Below are 18,647 nucleotides of genomic sequence, written 5' to 3' on the forward strand. Positions count from 1 at the left end.
GATCATTTCCTCCACACAACACATTGAACGATTACAGCATGACCCCTTATTGAATCATTAAGTAATAGATTTGTTGTAAAATTTAGTGCATAATAGTTAATTTTATTCTGTAATTATTTATCAGAAAGCACATTGGTGCAAGGCTACTGGCCATAACATTCAAAGCTAAGAAGGAAATTGTATTGGTTTTATGTAAAAGAATTTAATGTTTATGTAATGGATAATATTGTTACTTTATTTAGAAATTGAAAGTGGCCAAGCTTTGATTATTTAAATATGTTAAAATTTAATGTAATGTAGAATAAGCTGTAGCCAATCAGATGGATAGCTTTGGGAAAGGGAACTGCATTAGTCAGTTGAGCGAAGATGTGTGGCGCACAAGAAACACGGCCGGAGACGGGCAGAGAGTGACAGTTCTGGTCGAGACACCAAAGGGGACAGTCGGTCTTCAGGTAATTAGGAAGGGAAATGACTTGGAACATTTCGTGTTGTGTGGTATAGTGGGAATTAGGCTCTGACCGGTGAGCAGCCGTGCGCCTGGTCTGAACTCTCAGCCAGACAATTTAACCAAAGGGTCACGAGTGTCTAATTTAGGGCATTTAATGAGACACGTGGTTCAACCCCTCAACAAGTTTGGGCCAAGAAATTTTGACGGAAAGGAACCGCATGTGAGCCCGAACAACTTTAGGATGTTAGCTCGCAACCTCTCCATTTGTGCATAATAGCTGCAACCTCGATCCAGTCTATTTGACCCTTAAGAATGGCAAGAGTCAAGATGAGAATGAAATTCCCACTAAACTTATCAAAGGGAGACGAAGCCATCTGCTCAAAAATCCTCAAGCTAATAGAATAATCTCTACAAAACAGGCAGTACCAGAGGAATGGAAGGTAGCTGTAATATACCCCATACGTAAAAACAAAGATAAATTAATATGTGACGATTATAGGAGCATAGCATTACTAAACATCTGCTACAGCTGTCTCCAACTGTCCACTTAAATGAATGAAACCCTTGGTGATGGAGGTAATTGGAGAGTAGAGAGGTGGTTTCCAAACAGGATGAGTAAGCACTGACCAGACTTTTGTTTTAAAACTGACCAGGCTTTTGTGTTAAAACAGCACTGTGAGAAAATGTATGAATGCAGCCGAGAACTACACCCTCTCTTCACAGACTTCGAGAAGAGTGTAACAGAGAACTTTCAGGTTGTTCAAATAAACAATGAAAATATTACTGATGTGGTCAGTGCAGGTAGGATTGCCCACATAGTGTGCAAGCAAGAAGAAAAGTATTCAGATTTTGGTATCAGTGGCATCGAGGTTTGGGCTTCAAATTAGTACCAAAAGAAGGAAGCAAGCTACAAAACTCTTCGGATGTAACAGTGAACTGTACCAGGTATAAAAATGAGAAAGAATTCGAATACCTTGGACTGGCTCTTTTTTTACTGAATCAGCATCAACTGAAGCAGAAATTACGGCAAGAATGCGGGTGGGAAACGATGCTATTTCTCGCTAAACCCAGTGTTAAAATGTAGAAACATTTCATAACTACTAGAACTAAGGCTGTATAAACATTAATGATATTGTCACATAGAAGAAGGTGTAATTAGATGAATGACGAACACTAACTTCACTTAACGAAGGTTTATTCAGCACTTGCACAAACCAGAGGGCGGAGTGAACTGCCTCCAGCCAGAACACATACAGTGTATATACAGCTACAGAACATTCCAGTACAATGTTTCTTGACATTTGTGGATACTTCTAGAATGTAATCGAACCAAATATAGAAATTAAAATTGTACAGTCCAGGTGGGTTTTGACCTCATGCAATCCATGCAACAGTTTAGTATCATAACCACTACACCACAGTGCTACTCGGCTTCTTCTGCAACAATATTATTACTATATGGTTATCAAACCTGGCGCACATGAAAACAGGACTAACAGATTGCTTACATTTGAGAAAGATCCTCAGGAAAGTATATGGACCAGTCTGGGATCCAGCTGTTGGAGAATGGAGTAGACCATGACAACACAGAACTAGAACTTTACAAGGAGTCTAACATCATTGGAGTGATAAAAAGCAAGACCACAATGGGGTGGACACATAGTGAGGATGAGAAAAAAAGATGGCCCAAAATTTCAGGAGACTGGATCCCATTAGACGGCAGACCAATGAGGAGACCTAAGAAAATGTGAATGGATGGGGTAAAACAAGACCTGCTGGTGCTGGAATTGATGGAGAATTGGAGACACACAGAAACGGATGAAGAGCCCTAACGGTGGTGGTACATGGTGCTCTGGGCCTGATGCGTGAAGTAAGTACTGTATTCATGCCTTGGTCTCATTCTAAAATTCTTCCTTTCAGTGCCAAACAGGTGATTCTTTGGTACCTCAGTGTGTGCCCTATCAACTGATGCCTTCTTTAGTCAATAATTTTTTTCTGCTTTGATTCAGTATGGCCTCAATTATTCTATCAGCCCATCTAACCACAAACATTCTTCTGCAGCACCAATTTCAAAGTTTTAGTCTCTAATTGTAGTAACTGCTTTCTGTCCACATTGCATTTCTGTACAACACAGATACATTCTGAAGATGTCTTAACATCAGTATTTGGTGTTAACAAATGTATCGTTTTTAGAAATGATTTTCGTGCTGTTGGCAGCCTCCATTTTATGTCTTCCTTACTTTAGTAAGCCTTTTGCTGCCCAAATAGCAAAACTCCTCTACTGCTTCAATTTTATTTATTTAGTCCTTCGATCATACATAGTACAATGTACAAGATGATGTTGGAATTAATTCTAGTGATCACAGTGGACAGTTTTTCAGAATTTATATAGTTCTGTGTTATACATTACAGAAGTTATAGCACTATACATTTATTGCGGTTCAAGTATTCTCTTACTGAATAGAAGCAGTGATACTGTAAATATGCTCTAACAGATCTTTCAAAAGTATTAATGTTTAGTATACATTTTGTATCATTTGGTAGCTTGTGGAATAATTTTATTCCCAAGTAGCATGTACTGTCCTGATAAACTATTGTTAGCTGGGAGTAAATGCATATTAACTTTTAATCTAGTGTTGTGATTATGTAAGTCACAGTTTTTTCTAATACTCTATCATTTCTGATTACATTTCTTTTAGTATACATTAGTGTGTTAAGAATAAATATGCAGCGTAGTGGTAGCACTTGGTGTTTTAGATATTAATGTACACGACTTGTCTAGTTCTGCTCCCTGTAATCCTAATGGTTCTTGTATAGATCCTGAAGACCCCAGACCTCCTAGTGAATTCCCCCAGAATATGAGTCCATGTTTTGTGTACATTAAGATATGCATAATAAGCAGACATTAGAGCCTGTCATTTATGTATTCTTTTAGTGTCCTTAAAAATTAGCAGTGTGTATTCAACTTGGTATTAACATGTTAAATATGTTTGTCCCACTTTAGGTCACTTTGATTCTGAATGCCAAGAAATTTTGTTACTTCTGTATTTGTGATGGGTTGTTGATTGATGGTAATATTTGGATAATGCATGTATTGTTTTGAGAGTTATGGAACTGTAATGTTACTGTTTCCTGTTTATTATAAGCTGATTCACTGCAGACCATTTACTTAGTTGATTTTTTACAGAGTTTACTTTATAAATTAGGAAAAGAAGAGTTCCTGTTACTGATCCTTGAGGTACCCCATGAGTGATTGGCTGTTCTTCTGTTAGGTATTCTGACATTTTGTTTTTCCATCGACATGTCTAATGCATACTTTTTGTTTGTGGTCACTAGGAACTGAATGAATCCATTCATTTGCTAATTCCCTAATGCCATAGTATTCAAGCTTGTTTAGAAGAGTTCTGTGGGTTACCATGTCGAAAGCTTTAGTCTAAAAATATACTTACACCGTTGTTGTTTCTCATCAATGGCTTTTAAAACAGTGGTTATGCAATAGTAGAGGGTGACTCGGAGGATTTCTTTCTTCGGAAACCATGTTGAGAACTGTCTAGTATTCCATTTTTGTTTATATACTTTCTTGACTTATTGTTCATTATTTTTTTTTCCAGCACTTCTAAAAAATAGGCTGTTAATGTAATGGGGCAATAGTTTCACTTTCTTTGTCACCAGCTTTGACTATTGGAGTAACTCTGGATTTTTAGCTGATTAGGGAAGAAGGCTGTTTCTAATGAGCAGTTACATATGAGTGAGGGGTCAATACTGTGTTGGAGGTTTTAGATCTGTAACAGCATTGACCTTTCCCTCCCTGCTCATACCTTATCACATAACAGGCTCATAAAAATCAAAACCTAGCCTTATTTAACATAATTTTAGTTTTGAAACATGAGTAAGACTCTCATTTTCAAGCATTTTAAATGGTTCCAGAATGTATGTGAAAGGTACAAAGACTTCAAGGTTTCAATTTATACAACTTCGGTGCACTCTGTATTGTACTGAAAGTAGCCAGTCAATGATCTAAAAATGTGTTGCACTGCTACAGTGTCTTCTTTGATATAGAGTGATGCCTTCCTGTTGAACCAGTAGGAACTGGAGCACTTGCAGTCTTCAAAACATTGTGAACAGGAAGTGAGCGCTGATGGTGTTGTTGCTGTCCTTCAGCTGGAAACCTATATCCAGCAGCTGGTCCATGTGGTAGCATTAAGTGCACTAAAATTTAGTTTAACTCATAACTGGTGTCTATAGTCTCTGCAATACACCAGTCACAGTCATACAAACATGCCACGAACAATCCCCTTCCCAGGTTGTGAATCTGAATATTATCTTGCTGTTTCTGAGGTGTTGGCCAACGAACGAAATTTCTTCTTTCTAACTCGCTTTACATCACAGACTGCTAATGACTTCACAAGCCTAATCAATGTGTCATATGTCACAAGCTCCAGTAAGTTCTTCAAAGTTACCACACAAAGTTCAAAATTCGTGCAGTACACACACGTAAATGGACATGTCTAGGTGGGTGTGGAACTACCCACTTGGGTCATAGTGTATAAAATTTTGATGTTCCGATATCTGAAGTTGTATAGTTGCTCTTGTAAATTGCAAAAGTTTCTTTAATACTGTGAGTCATGTACCTCTTCACTTTTACACCTTTTTGACCTTAACTGTTACAGTGTCAGTGTTTTTTTTTTTTTTTTTTTTTTTTTTTTTTGCACTCTGGCAAGAACAGCCCCTTCTATCTTCCAGTTAAAATGACTGCACAATTTGAACTTCAGCTGCTTCTGTAGGATGACCATAATAGGGATCTGGTCTTCCGAAGACTTCTTTTATAGACCTCACATTTCTTGATTTGTCTAACATGTACTTACATACTGATAGAATGTGGTTCAAAATTGTTTTCTTTGAAAGTGTCTCTGGAATAGTAGTTAAAACTTGCACCTTTTCACTGTAGGATGCACAATATTTAACAGCTGAATTGACGTTTGTGAAAAATTCCTAGCAAGAGGTGCAAGAGTGCTTTGGTTTGTTTCCCTCTGAAGATGGCATTTCTACTTGGAAGAGTGTGGTCAGTTTTGCTGTAGTGTATTCATCCATAGCTTCAGTTATTTCTTGCGCTTCATTGATGCATAGAACTTGTGACCCTACTTCACTGACCACGGTTTCTTAACAGGACTAACACCTACCTCAGTAGTTGACTGATTAAGGGTATTTAATTCTTCCTGTATTGATGCAAAATCTTCACCTGCACCATGGGAGGCTTCACCTTGTTAAGATATTATCATTGTTATTCTGTCAAAACATTTAGAACACAAAAAGTCATAACTGGAAACATCTTCACTTTGAAACCTTCGTCAAATGAGAACACTTATTCCAACCTGAACAGAGTTTGTGTTTTTTTTCCAGGTGGGAAAAATATATCTAAAAACAAAGATGATGTGACTTACCAAACGAAAGCGCTGGCAGGTCGATAGACACACAAACATACACACAAAATTCAAGCTTTCGCAACCCACGGTTGCTTCGTCAGGAAAGAAGGAAGGAGAGGGAAAGATGGAAAGGATGTGGGTTTTAAGGGAGAGGGTAAGGAGTCATTCCAATCCTGGGAGCAGAAAGACGTATCCTAGGGGGGAAAAAAGACAGGTATACACTCGCGCACACACCCATATCCAACCCCACATACACAGACACAAGCAGAAATTTATAAAGGCAAAGAGTTTCGGCAGAGATGTCAGTTGAGGCAGAAGTACAGTGGCAAAGATGTTGTTGAAAGACAGGTGAGGTAGGAGCAGCGGCAACTTGAAATTAGCGGAGGTTGAGGCCTGGCGGATAACGAGAAGAGAGGATATACTGAAGGGCAAGTTCCCATCTCCGGAGTTCTGACAGGTTGGTATTAGTGGGAAGTATCCAGATAACCCGGACAGTGTAACACTGTGCCAAGATGTGCTGGCCGTGCACCAAGGCATGTTTAGCCACAGGGTGATCCTCATTACCAACAAACACTGTCTGCCTGTGTCCATTCATGCGAATGGACAGTTTGTTGCTGGTCATTCCCACATAGAATGTGTCACAGTGTAGGCAGGTTAGTTGGTAAATCACGTGGGTGCTTTCACACATGGCTCTGCCTTTGATCGTGTACACCTTCCGGGTTACAGGACTGGAGTAGGTGGTGGTGGGAGGGTGCATGGGATAGGTTTTACACCGGGGGCAGTTACAAGGGTAGGAGCCAGAGGGTAGGGAAGGTGGTTTGGGGATTTCATAGGGATGAACTAAGAGGTTACGAAGGTTAGGTGGACGGTGGAAAGACACTCCTGGTGGAGTGGGGAGGATTTCATGAAGGATGGACCTCATGTCAGGGCAGGATTTGAGGAAGTCGTATCCCTGCTGGAGAGCCACATTCAAGAGTCTGATCCAGTCCCAGAAAGTATCCTGTAACAAGTGGGGCACTTTTGTGGTTCTTCTGTGGGAGGTTCTGGGTTTGAGGGGATGAGGAAGTGGCTCTGGTTATTTGCTTCTGTACCAGGTCGGGAGGGTAGTTGCAGGATGCGAAAGCTGTTTTCGGATTGTTGGTGTAATGGTTCAGGGATTCTGGGCTGGAGCAGATTCGTTTGCCACAAAGACCTAGGCTGTAGGGAAGGGACCGTTTGATGTGGAATGGGTAGCAGCTGTCATAATGGAGGTACTGTTGCTTGTTTGTGTGTTTGATGTGGACAGACGTGTGAAGCTGGCCATTGGACAGATGGAGATCGATGTCAAGGAAAGTGGCATGGGATTTGGAGTAGAACCAGGTGAATCTGATGGAACCAAAGTAGTTGAGGTTGGAGAGGAAATTCTGGAGTTCTTCTCCACTGTGCGTCCAGATCATGAAGATGTCATGGACTACTCCCATTCCTCGATGTACTAGTCAGGAAGAAGGCGGATGGTGCCTTCAGTCACAGTATGTACTGCAAACCCATTCACACAGACTTGTACCTGCACGAACTCTGTCAGATCCTGATAATTTGGCAAAAGATGTAGAACACCTACAATATGTGTTCTACAAAAATGGATACTCCTCTTGAGATGTTCAAAAGGCACTGCACCCTGTTTCCCCACCAGAGGTTCCTCAAGAGGTTCAAGAAGAAATGGAGGAGGTTGCATATTTGCTGTGTGTCTGGCTGGTATCTGTCAAAATGAGCTGAATTCTCCTCAGACATAACATAAAGAGCATGTTCCATCCACCCACCAAGATCAAGACTCTGCTACGGAGTGTGAATGACGACCTGGATCTGCGGAAAATGGGCATTTATCACATACCTTGTGAGACCCCTGTGGGTCCAGGGGTTAGAATAGGCCCGAGGTATTCCTGCCTGTCGTAAGAGGCGACTAAAAGGAGTCCCTCCCCCTCAAGGGGGTAGTTAGTGCCTGCGTCCGGAGACGGACGGTTCCACGACCTATATTTGTGGTCATTTTGGTTTTACTTTTCTGGTTTCTTCCTTCCTTTGGTTGGTTCCTTTCTTTGTTCTTCTCCATCTCACTGTCTTACTTACTCTTTCCCTTGCCTTCTTCTCCTTGCCTTCTCTGGTCTCCGCCTCGGTGTTTGAGACAGTCTGTCCTTTCTCTCCCTCCCTCCCTTCTTTTTCCTCTTCTTCCTTCCTCCCTGTGCGTGCCTGAAGGCCGACCCACGCGTTCGCACGCGTAGCCGGTGACGGGGTAACGCGTAATTCCCCGCCCTGGGTAGACAAGTAAGGCACGCACTTACCCCCTGGTAAAGGCCAGGCCCAGGGAGGTGTGATTGCCTGAGCTGACACCTTCCGACCATGCCGATTGGTCCCTCCGTCCGTTTCTCGGGAGGTGTGACCTGAGGTATAAACATTCACCTAAGGCGGGAGTGCCCTCTGAGAGGATCCCCACAAGGAAGGATCGCGCCATCGGAGACGCTGGCAGTCATGGGGGATTCCTCCGCAATGGATTTCTCTCCTTCTCTCTCGACTTCTGCCCAAAAACGGAAACTTGACCAGCCACCAGTGACAAAAGTACTACCGCCTGCCCCATAGTTCCTCGTAGTTTCTCGATCTGAGGACGGAAAGGATTTTTCCTCTGTCAACCCTTTCGTTATCCAGAAGGGCGTAGATGCCATAGCCGGATCTGTCAAGTCTTGTACCAGGTTGCGTAACGGTACCCTGTTACTAGAAACTGAGAGCGCCGTTCAGGCACAAAAACTGCTTCGGGCCACACTCCTGTACACGTTCCCTGTCCGGGTGGCGGCTCACCTCACTTTGAATTCGTCTCGTGGTGTGGTATATACTAGATCACTCGACAGATTGACTGACGAGGAGATTGTCTTTCCTCGCTGAGCAGGGCGTGATGGCTGTCCATAGGGTCATGAAAAAGGTCAACAATGACCTTGTACCGATCCGGACACTTTTCTTGACCTTTGATAGTGTTCAGCTGCCGTCGCACATCAAAACGGGCTACGAGGTTATTTCTGTTCGCCCCTATGTCCTGACACCTATGCGCTGCTACCAGTGTCAGAGTTTTAATCACACTCGCCAGTCTTATTCCAATGCGGCTAAATGTGTCACTTGTGGCAGGGATGCCCATGAGGGTGACTGTCCACCTCCGTCTCCTCGTTGTGTGAACTGTCAGGGTGACCATGCAGCGTCCTCCTGAGACTGTCCCATCTATAAGGAAGAACGCTGTATACAGGAAATTCGGGTCAAAGAGAAAGTGTCCACCTCTGCTGCTCGCAAGCTATTTGCTAGTAGGAAGCCCACGCTGCTCCCAGCGGGGAAATACAGTACTGTCCTTGCCTATCCTCGGACTACCAGGGAAGTGGCGATGCAGACATGTGATCTGACCTTCAGCACTACGGTCGTCCGTTCGGCCAGTGCTAAGATCGCCTGGTCGACGTCTCCTCTTCCTCCCGCCACCCCTCAGACACAAGCACCTTCATCAGCTTCTGCCAAGATGAAGACCCAGAAGTCAGATGCATGGGCCTTCAAGAAGGAACCGTCCTGTGCAGACTTCCTACGTACTCCGAACTCCCAGCCATCGACCAGTACTTCCACTAAACGACCTTCCAAGAAGGCTCATAGGAAGCACGGTTCTCCTTCTCCGCCACGGCGCATTTCTTCTGCGCCACCCAGCAGTTGCCGCCCCAGGCCGTCATCCGTTTCGCCTGGCCACACCGCTGGTAGCCGAACATCTGGCCGTTCACTGGCGGAGGAAGCTCCCCCTCCCGGCCATCTTACCAAGATGGCCGATGAACCTATAGAACCAATGGACGATGACTGTCCGCCTACTGATAGCGGCGGCAGTGCTCACTCGAAGCCAGGCCCTCAGCGGCCTTCGAGGTGACCCCTTCTTGCATCTTCTTTTTCTTTTTCTTCTCACGATGGCACTTATTCACTGGAATATTCGCAGCATTCGCTCCAACCGAGAGGACTTAAAGTTGCTGCTCCGCTTGCACCGTCCGCTCGTCGTAGCCCTCCAGGAAACGAAGCTACGCCCGTGCGATCAAATTGCCTTGGCACAGTTCTACTTCTCACACCTCTGTGCGTTTTGACCTACCACCTGTGGCTGGTATTCCGGCTCATGGAGGGGTTATGTTGCTGGTCCGGGATGATATTTACTATGATCCCATCACATTGCACACCGGCCTGCAGGCGGTTGCCGTCCGAATTACTATCCCCACTTTTACATTTTCCATTTGTACCATTTACACTCCATCGTCTGCTGTTACCAGGGCAGACATGATGCAACTTATTGCTCAGCTACCTGCACCATTTTTGTTAACTGGAGACTTCAATGCCCACCATCCCCTTTGGGGCTCTCCAGCATCCTGCCCGAGGGGCTCCATGTTAGCAGACCTTTTCAACCAGCTCAATCTTGTCTGCCTCAACACTGGCGCCCCTACTTCTCTTTCGGACACGTCTCACACCTATTCCCATTTAGGCCTCTCTATATGTACTACCTAACTTGCACGCCGGTTTGAGTGGTATGCACTTTCTGATACATGTTCGAGCGACCACTTCCCGTGTATTATCCATCTCCTGCATCATACCCCCTCTCCGTGCTCAACTAGTTGGAACATCTCCAAAGCAGACTGGGGGCTCTTCTCTTCCAGGGCGACCTTTCAGGATCAAACCTTTACAAGCTGCGATAGTCAGGTCGCACACCTCACGGAAGTCATTCTCACTGCTGCTGAATATTCCATCCCTCACACTACTTCTTCTCCACGTCGTGTACCGGTCCCCTGGTGGACCGCAGCATGTAGAGACGCTTTACGTGCTCGTCGACGTGCTTTACGCACCTTTAAACGCCACCCTACAGTGGCGAATTGTATCAATTATAAACGATTACATGCACAGTGTCGTTGTATTATTAAAGAAAGCAAGAAAGCCAGCTGGGCTGCTTTCACAAGCACCTTCAACAGTCTTACTCCGTCTGGGGTAGCCTGCGCCGGCTATCTGGCACTAAGGTCCACTGACCAGTTTCTGACTTGACGGTTGCGAATGACGTCCTTGTGGCCCCTGAGAATGTCTCCAATGCCTTCGGCCGCTTTTTCGCAGAGGTTTCGAGCTCCGCTCATTACCACCCTCCCTTCCTCCCCCGAAAACAGGCAGAGGAGGCTAGGCCACCTAACTTCCGCTCCTCGAATCATGAAAGTTATAATGCCCCATTCACCATGTGGGAACTCGAAAATGCACTTGCCCGGTCACGGTCCTCCGCTCCAGGGCCTGATTCTATTCATATTCAGATGCTGAAGAACCTTTCTCCTGCGCGTAAAGGTTTCCTTCTTCATACTTATAATCACGTCTGGATTGAGGGACATGTTCCCGCATGCTGGCGCGAGTCTATTGTTGTCCCGATCCCTAAGCCGGGGAAGGACAAGCACTTGCCTTCCAGTTATCGACCCATCTCGCTTACCAGCTGTGTCTGTAAGGTGATGGAGCGAATTGTTAACTCTCGTTTGGTTTGGTTGCTCGAATCTTGACGCCTACTTACCAATGTACAATGCGGATTTCGTAGGCGCCGCTCTGCTGTTGACCATCTGGTTACCTTATCTACGTTCATTATGAATAACTTCTTGCGGAAGTGCCCGACTGTGGCTGTGTTCTTTGATTTGGAGAAGGCTTACGACACATGTTGGAGGGCGGGCATTCTCCGCACCTTGCATACATGGGGCCTTGGCGGTCGCCTCCTTCTTTTTATTCGTTCCTTTTTAATGGATCGACAGTTCAGGGTACGTGTGGGTTCTGTCCTGTCCGACACCTTTCGCCAGGAGAATGGGGTGCCACAGGACTCAGTTTTGAGTGTCGCTCTCTTCGCCATAGCGATCAATCCAATAATGGATTGCCTCCCAGCTGATGTATCAGGCTCCCTTTTCGTGGACGATTTTACCATCTATTGCAGCGCGCAGTGTACATGTTTCCTGGAGCGCTGTCTTCAGCGTTCTCTTCACTGTCTTTACTCCTGGAGTGTCGCCAATGGCTTCCGTTTTTCTGCCGAGAAAACGGTCTGTATTAACTTCTGGCGCTTCAAAGAGTTTCTCCCACTGTCCTTCCGACTCAGTCCCGTTGCTCTCCCATTCGTGGAGACAACAAAATTTTTAGGCCTTACATTCGACAGGAAACTTAGCTGGTCTCCACATGTCATATTTGACTGCCCGTTGTACCCGTTCTCTAAATGTCCTCCGTGTTCTCAGTGGTATGTCGTGGGGAGCGGATTGAACTGACCTACTTCGCCTATATCAGTCGATCGTCCGCTCCAAGCTGGATTATGGGAGCTTCGTATTCTCCGCTGCACGGCCGTCCATCTTACGCCACCTCAACTCCATACAACATCGGGGTTTATGTCTTGCGATCGGAGCGTTTTATGCTAGTCCCGTCGAGAGTCTTCATGCTGAAGCCGGTGAATTGCTTCTCACCTACCGGCGCGATATACTGCTTTGTCGGTATGCCTGTCGGCTACTGTCAATGCCCGACCACCTGTCTTATCGTTCCTTTTTTGATGACTCTCTCGACCGTCAATTCGGGTTGTATGTCTCTGCCCTGCTACCCCCTAGGGTTTCGCTTTCGTCACCTCTTTCAACACCTTGATTTTTCACTCCCTGCAACCTTTAGAGTGGGCGAGAGCCACACGCCACCTTGGCTCCAGCCTCAGGTTCGCGTTCGCCTTGACCTCAGCTTGCTCCCAAAGGAGGTTACCCCCGGTTCGGTATACCATTCCCGTTTTGTCGAACTTCGTTCGAAGTTCATTAATATGATGGCTCTGAGACCAATGACGGGGTTGGGTGTTCTTTTATTGTCGGGGCACAAAGTTTCAAATACCGGCTCCGTGACCATTGTTCGGTCGTCACAGCTGAGCTCTTTGCCCTCTACCAGGCTGTTCTTTACATCTGCCGCCACCGGCATTCTGCTTATGTCATCTGCTCCGATTCCCTGAGTGCCATCCAGAGCCTCAGTGATCCGTATCCGGTTCACCCTTTCGTGCACCAGATCCAACGCTCTCTTCAGCAGCTAGTGGACGACGGTTCTCCGGTTAGCTTTATGTGGGTTCCTGGCCATGTCGGTATCCCTGGGAACGAAGCTACAGATGCCGCGGCCAAGGCTGTGGTCCTCCAGCCTCGGACCCCTTCATCAGATTGTAGCAGGGTCATTTGTCGGCGCATTTTATCGCTGTGGCATGCCGATTGGGCTGCACTTACGGACAACAAGCTTCGGGCCTTGAAACCTCTTCCCGTGGCTTGGACGTCCTCCTCACGCCCTTCTCGGCGGGAGAAGGTCATTTTGGCCCGGTTAAGAATTGGGACACTGCCGGTTCAGCCATCGCCATCTGCTGACGGCTGCGCCGGCGCCGTTCTGCCCATGTGGGCAATTTCTGACGGTCCGCCACATTTTAACGTCCTGTCCGGATTTTAATACACTGCGTCTTGATCTTGGCCTGCCATGTACTCTAGATGCCATTTTAGCGGATGACCCAGGAGCAGCTGCTCGCGTTCTTCGTTTTATCAACTTGACAAACCTGTCTGACATTTGATTATGCTGTTTTTTTAATCCTATGCCTGTCAATCTGTCTTTTATCGTGTTTTCCCTTTTAGTTGCTGTTTTAAACTTGTGCCTCGTGGTGCATTCCTAACGTAGTCTGGGCACTAATGACCATTGAAGTTGTGCGCCCTTAAAAAAAAAACATACCTTGTGAATGTAATTACGGCATACGTCGGCTAGACGACTAGGACTGTTGACATCAGTTGCAAAGAACACCAAAGGCATGCCAGACTGGGATGGGCGACAAAGTCAGCAATTGCTGAACATTGTTCAGAACTCAATCATTTTGTACACTGTAATGATGCCAAGATTCTAACAGAAATGTCGAGATAGTGGGACAGTGTTTATCAAAGAATCCAGTGAGATTAAGACGACAGTGTGTCTCCTTAATTGCAACAAGTTTCCAACTGAGCTCTGCCTGGACATCGGCACTTGATATTTTGAAAACGCAACGGAGGCAACATCAAGACCCCAGGGGACATAAGTATGAAGGTGGTTAGAAAAAAGTGCCCAATACATGTAACAAAGGACACACATAAAATGGTACATCAGGCAACAGACCCAATATGTGAGAATGTTCTACAGAGTCTCAAGCAGCAGTTTGAACACCTTCACCCTGAAAATATCACTGCAGCTGCTCTTTGTGGGCACGGACCTCGGACAGAATGCCTGACAGGGCAGAATGTCGTAGATCACAGGAGAGCTTAAGTGATGCCAATCAGTAGATAAAATGTCCAGCATGAGTTGGACATCATCCAGAACTTCGCACAGCAAGATTGCGTATACATACTCTGTGGTTATTATCTGTAGTAGCATTTGGAACCGTCATGGCTAGAAGAAAGCATTACAGTGGCTGCTATTGGTCAGTCTGTACCACAGACAGCACAACATGGCATGGAGTGCAGTTGGTGTGCCTAGCACAACATAGGCATAAATACTGGATATGTTCCACACTGGACTCAATATCGGACAGCACCTAAAGGAAAACTAAAAGTCACGCAGTTGAAATATTGTGGTAGAAAGACGCGAATAATGGCCAGAAACCTGATTACTTTATCAGTTTTTGTGGAAATGTGTTGAATTTTGTATTCAGACTTTGCTTTTCATAGACCACAGACCAATCTTCATAACGCTCCAAATTCATTACTGCACAATGATTTCTTGACAGAAATTTGTACATTTTATTGTAAATACGTTGCTGTTGGGCTGTCCTCCATCAGTGGTGACGGTCTTTATTAAAACTTTATGGTCACTGAAACCTGTATCAAATACTTCCTGTATTAAAGACTTTTACAGACCACTTAAATTTCTATTTATCAGTCATGATGTAATCCAAGTCTGTCTGACTGGTTGGTGTTACTCTCATCGCAAGATTTACTGTGACAGTAGGATGGATTGATTCGATGAGTCGAGTAGAGTGGCTCTCTGTTTACTATTACTGAGGGGGCCTGTGTTAAACTTGCCACAAATTATAAAATTTCTTGTTGCGGTTAATTTATTTAGGAACCATTCCATTTTTTCTTAGAAATAGCTCAAATTTTCCTGATGGGGAACAGTATACTGAAGCCATTATCAATTTTAATTTTTTAACTTGTATCACTGCCATCTCGAAGTCTATTTCACAACTTTGGTGGGTAGTATTACCTATATTAGAAACTTCTATATCATCCTCGCCAAATATGACTACTCCTCCATAGTGGCTGCCTAGTCTACAGTAATAGTCAACCAGCAAGAAATTTTGTATGGAGACTGATTTTATTAAGGTTTCATCAAAACAGTGCTCAGAAAGAAACAATACAGAAATATCTTTCAGTTCATGTAACATCAGTATGTTTAAATCATCGACTTTGTTATATAGGGACTGAACATTTTGGTGAAAAATCTTCATTCCAGCATTAGTGGAAATTACTGCCACTTTTTTCCACTGTTAGTTCATGTTTTCACTTCAGGTTTGCTTCTTTAGTTTTCTCGTCAGCGTGGTTACGCACTTAGTCTTCAAACATTTTGTTCCTTCCCCAGATTTCCAGCGATAGAATTGCTTTGGGGTACAGTTTTAATCAGAGAATTGTGTGCCTAAGGAAAAAGGGACTGATGACCACACAGTTTACTCCTTTTCCCCTTAAAAGAAAAATCATCCTTCGGATGACTTTGCTGTCCTTTGCTGTCTCATGTTCCTCCCAACTGGGCATGTGGAACCACCACATGTTGCAGCGGAGTTTGGTGCTAATGCTAAAGTGGTTGTGGTTGCTGTTGGTGAGATGTTAATGATCCTTGTGGGGTTGTTGCAGGTCCTATTGAGGTTTGTGATGCTTGAGTGGTTGTTTCCATTGAGATTGCAGGTCTTGCAATAGATTGACTTTTCAGTCACTGGTACAAATTGTTTTGCAAATGAAACAGGTTCATTGAAACTTCCTGGCAGATTAAAACTGTGTGCCGGACCGAGACTCAAACTCGGGGCCTTTGCCTTGCCCACGAAAGGCAAAGGTCCTGAGTTTGAGTCTCGGTCCGGCACACAGTTTTAATCTGCCAGGAAGTTTCATATCAGTGTACACTCCGCTGCAGAGTGAAAATTCCATTCTGGAAACAGATTTGTAGTTGTACTGAATGACTTCTTGCTCTCTTCTTTCTTCAGTCTAGTTTTTTTGGTCCAGTTCGTTGTTAATTCATTGGGTACCTTCTTTCTTTTCTATTCCCCTGAACTGCTGGTCAGTTGTAATTTCTTAAGTCTTCTGCCCTTCCTCTCCTCCCCCTGAAACCCACTGATCATTTGTAGTTTGAACTGTTGGTAATTCTTTCCTATTCCTTCTGCTTTCTCCTTTTTTATTTCATATCTGACTTCCTAATCTAATTCTCTCAATATCAGCTGATTTAATTGAACTAAATTTCATTAAGCTTGTAGGGAGCTTTGTTGATGTTTGTCTGAGCCAAAACACCACTGACAATTGGCTGTCACTGTGTTTTTTTTTAGCAATTGTTGGCATTCTTGAAGGTTCTTTTCCTTAAAACAGTTATTATTTGTATGAGGAAAAAGAAAGTATGTAAAGCTCGAGCTCTTGTTTTCAGGACTGTTGGTGAGGTTATGGCTGGTATTGTGACTAAATGCATAGCTGCTCCCAAGACAAAGACAAAGGAGTTAGCGGTCCAGATTACTCTGATGTACATAGAAATAGAAAAATGTGAAGCTGTTCAAGAGGAACTACTGAAAGGAATGGAACATAAAAACCCCAAAACTGTGGCGGCTTGTGTTGCAGCTATGACGGAAGCTCTTAGGTATCTAGAGCAACAATTTGAAGTGATCTGTAGTAGAAAATAGTTGATGTTGTGTGTGGTACCTTAACACACTGTTTTTTGCATTGTTTCATTTTCAGAGAATTTGGTATTAAAGTTATAAACATAAAGCCATTGGTGAAGAAAATACCAGTTTTGTTGGAAGACAGGGATAAAACGGTCAGAGATGAGGGCAAAGCATTAGTTATCGAGATGTACAGGTGGATTGGTGCTGCGCTGAAACCACAGCTTACGGCACTGAAACCTGTCCAGGTTAGTTTGTGCAGTAATTGCATCCTAGAGGTTGGTTTTCTAGGTGCTGAGGACAATGGTGCGAGTTAATATGAATAAAATATTTTGTCTTGTTGCACTCAGGTCACTGAATTGGAAACAGAGTTCGAAAAAGTGAAAGGGATGAAGGTGGCTCCAACTCGTTATCTGAGATCTCAGCAGCAGAAGCAAGCAAAGCTAGCTGCTGAAATGGCGGCAGGTGACGACATAGGTAAGGTTTTGTTTTATTTTGTGTGGTGGCGATTGACAGCTGCTGATGTTGCCGGTATGATAAGGCCATGGTCCAGGGCATAATTCTCTGCCTAATGTTTCTTGTGCCACTGCTGGAGACTTCATCAGAGGCTTTAGCAACTTGGACAGCTGTTAGACTTGATACAAGCTCAACAAGCCAAACTGTTTATTTGTATCCACACATCATCAGACTGCTGCCTAAGATCGTGGAGTCACGCCAGCAGGTGCTGTGGAGCTTGTACAGGGGGAGAGTTGGCACTCTTTGTTTTATTTAGCACAAGAGTCCACAACTTGTCTAATTTCAATCCTCTTCCTTTTCTGTTGAAATTATCTTTCTGCTTTCGAATTTGTCAGACAGCAGTCTGATGACATCACAGACCTACTGTTCCATGGATACATATAAACAGCTTGGTTTGTTGAGCTTGTTTGGAGTCTGGAACAGTTTTCTCAGTCATTAAAGCCTCTGATGAAGTCTCCTGTAGTGGGAGACGAAATATTGGACGTAGAATTATGGCTTGGACCACGACCTCATGCCCATGAATCGGGTATCGGCAAAATAGCAAATGCCAGCGACGAAGGCCTATGTTGTAGGAGCAGCTGGTTCATTCAAGGTAATGCGCTAAAAGACGTGTGCAGTATCTGTAATCTGTGATCTGAAAGAGATAATCTCCGTGTTACCAGATCAGTGTGAAGCTAAATATTTTGTTTTTCCAATTCTCGACAAAATAATTTAATTGGATGGACAAAATAATTTAATTGGATGGACAAAATAATTTAATTGGATGGACAAAATAATTTAATTGGATGGACAAAATAATTTAATTGGATGGACAAAATAATTTAATTGGATGGACAAAATAATTTAATTGGATGGACAAAATAATTTAATTGGATGGACAAAATAATTTAATTGGATGGACAAAATAATTTAATTCGATGGATAAAAAAATCTGCTCACCAAGAGGTGGCAGAACACACTCATAAAAGAAGACTGTAATTGGGCAAACGTTTGGAGCCAGTAGCTCCTTCAGGCAGAAGGACTGAAGGGGAAGGAAGAGGGGTGAAGAGAAAAGACTGGAGAGGATCTGTCTAGTCATTTTCCTTCAGCCCTTTTCCTTCCACTTCAACCTTTCTGCCTGAAAGAGCAGCCACTGACTCCGAAAGCTTGCCTAATTAAAACATTCTTTTATGTGTGTGTTCTGCACCTTGCATAAAAAATATTTTAATTGAGTTCGGGAAGTATTTGCCGTCTTCAGATGTGCTTAATCCACAGAAAGCTTTGTACAGATAAACAAATATAGTTAAGCACTTTGAACACCTTGAGGTCATTAATTTAATGTCTCAGTGAATGTACATCACATTGTGACATGATTTTGTAGATTAAA

General features: G+C 44.0%; 1 protein-coding gene across 2 annotated transcripts in view; it reads left to right on the plus strand.

Annotated features, from left to right (window-relative positions):
• Window positions 1–18,647, plus strand: part of LOC124804734 (protein mini spindles) — a 145,235-nt gene that overhangs the window by 32,850 nt on the left and 93,738 nt on the right. For both annotated transcript variants that reach the window (XM_047265027.1, XM_047265028.1), the window contains exons 4-6: window positions 16,537–16,743; window positions 16,842–17,013; window positions 17,116–17,242. In XM_047265027.1, the coding sequence (XP_047120983.1) occupies window positions 16,537–16,743; window positions 16,842–17,013; window positions 17,116–17,242 (506 nt within the window). The remainder of the gene's footprint in view (window positions 1–16,536; window positions 16,744–16,841; window positions 17,014–17,115; window positions 17,243–18,647) is intronic.

The sequence above is a fragment of the Schistocerca piceifrons genome, chromosome 7 (genome assembly GCF_021461385.2).
Source record: "Schistocerca piceifrons isolate TAMUIC-IGC-003096 chromosome 7, iqSchPice1.1, whole genome shotgun sequence".
Taxonomy (NCBI): Eukaryota; Metazoa; Arthropoda; class Insecta; order Orthoptera; family Acrididae; genus Schistocerca; species Schistocerca piceifrons.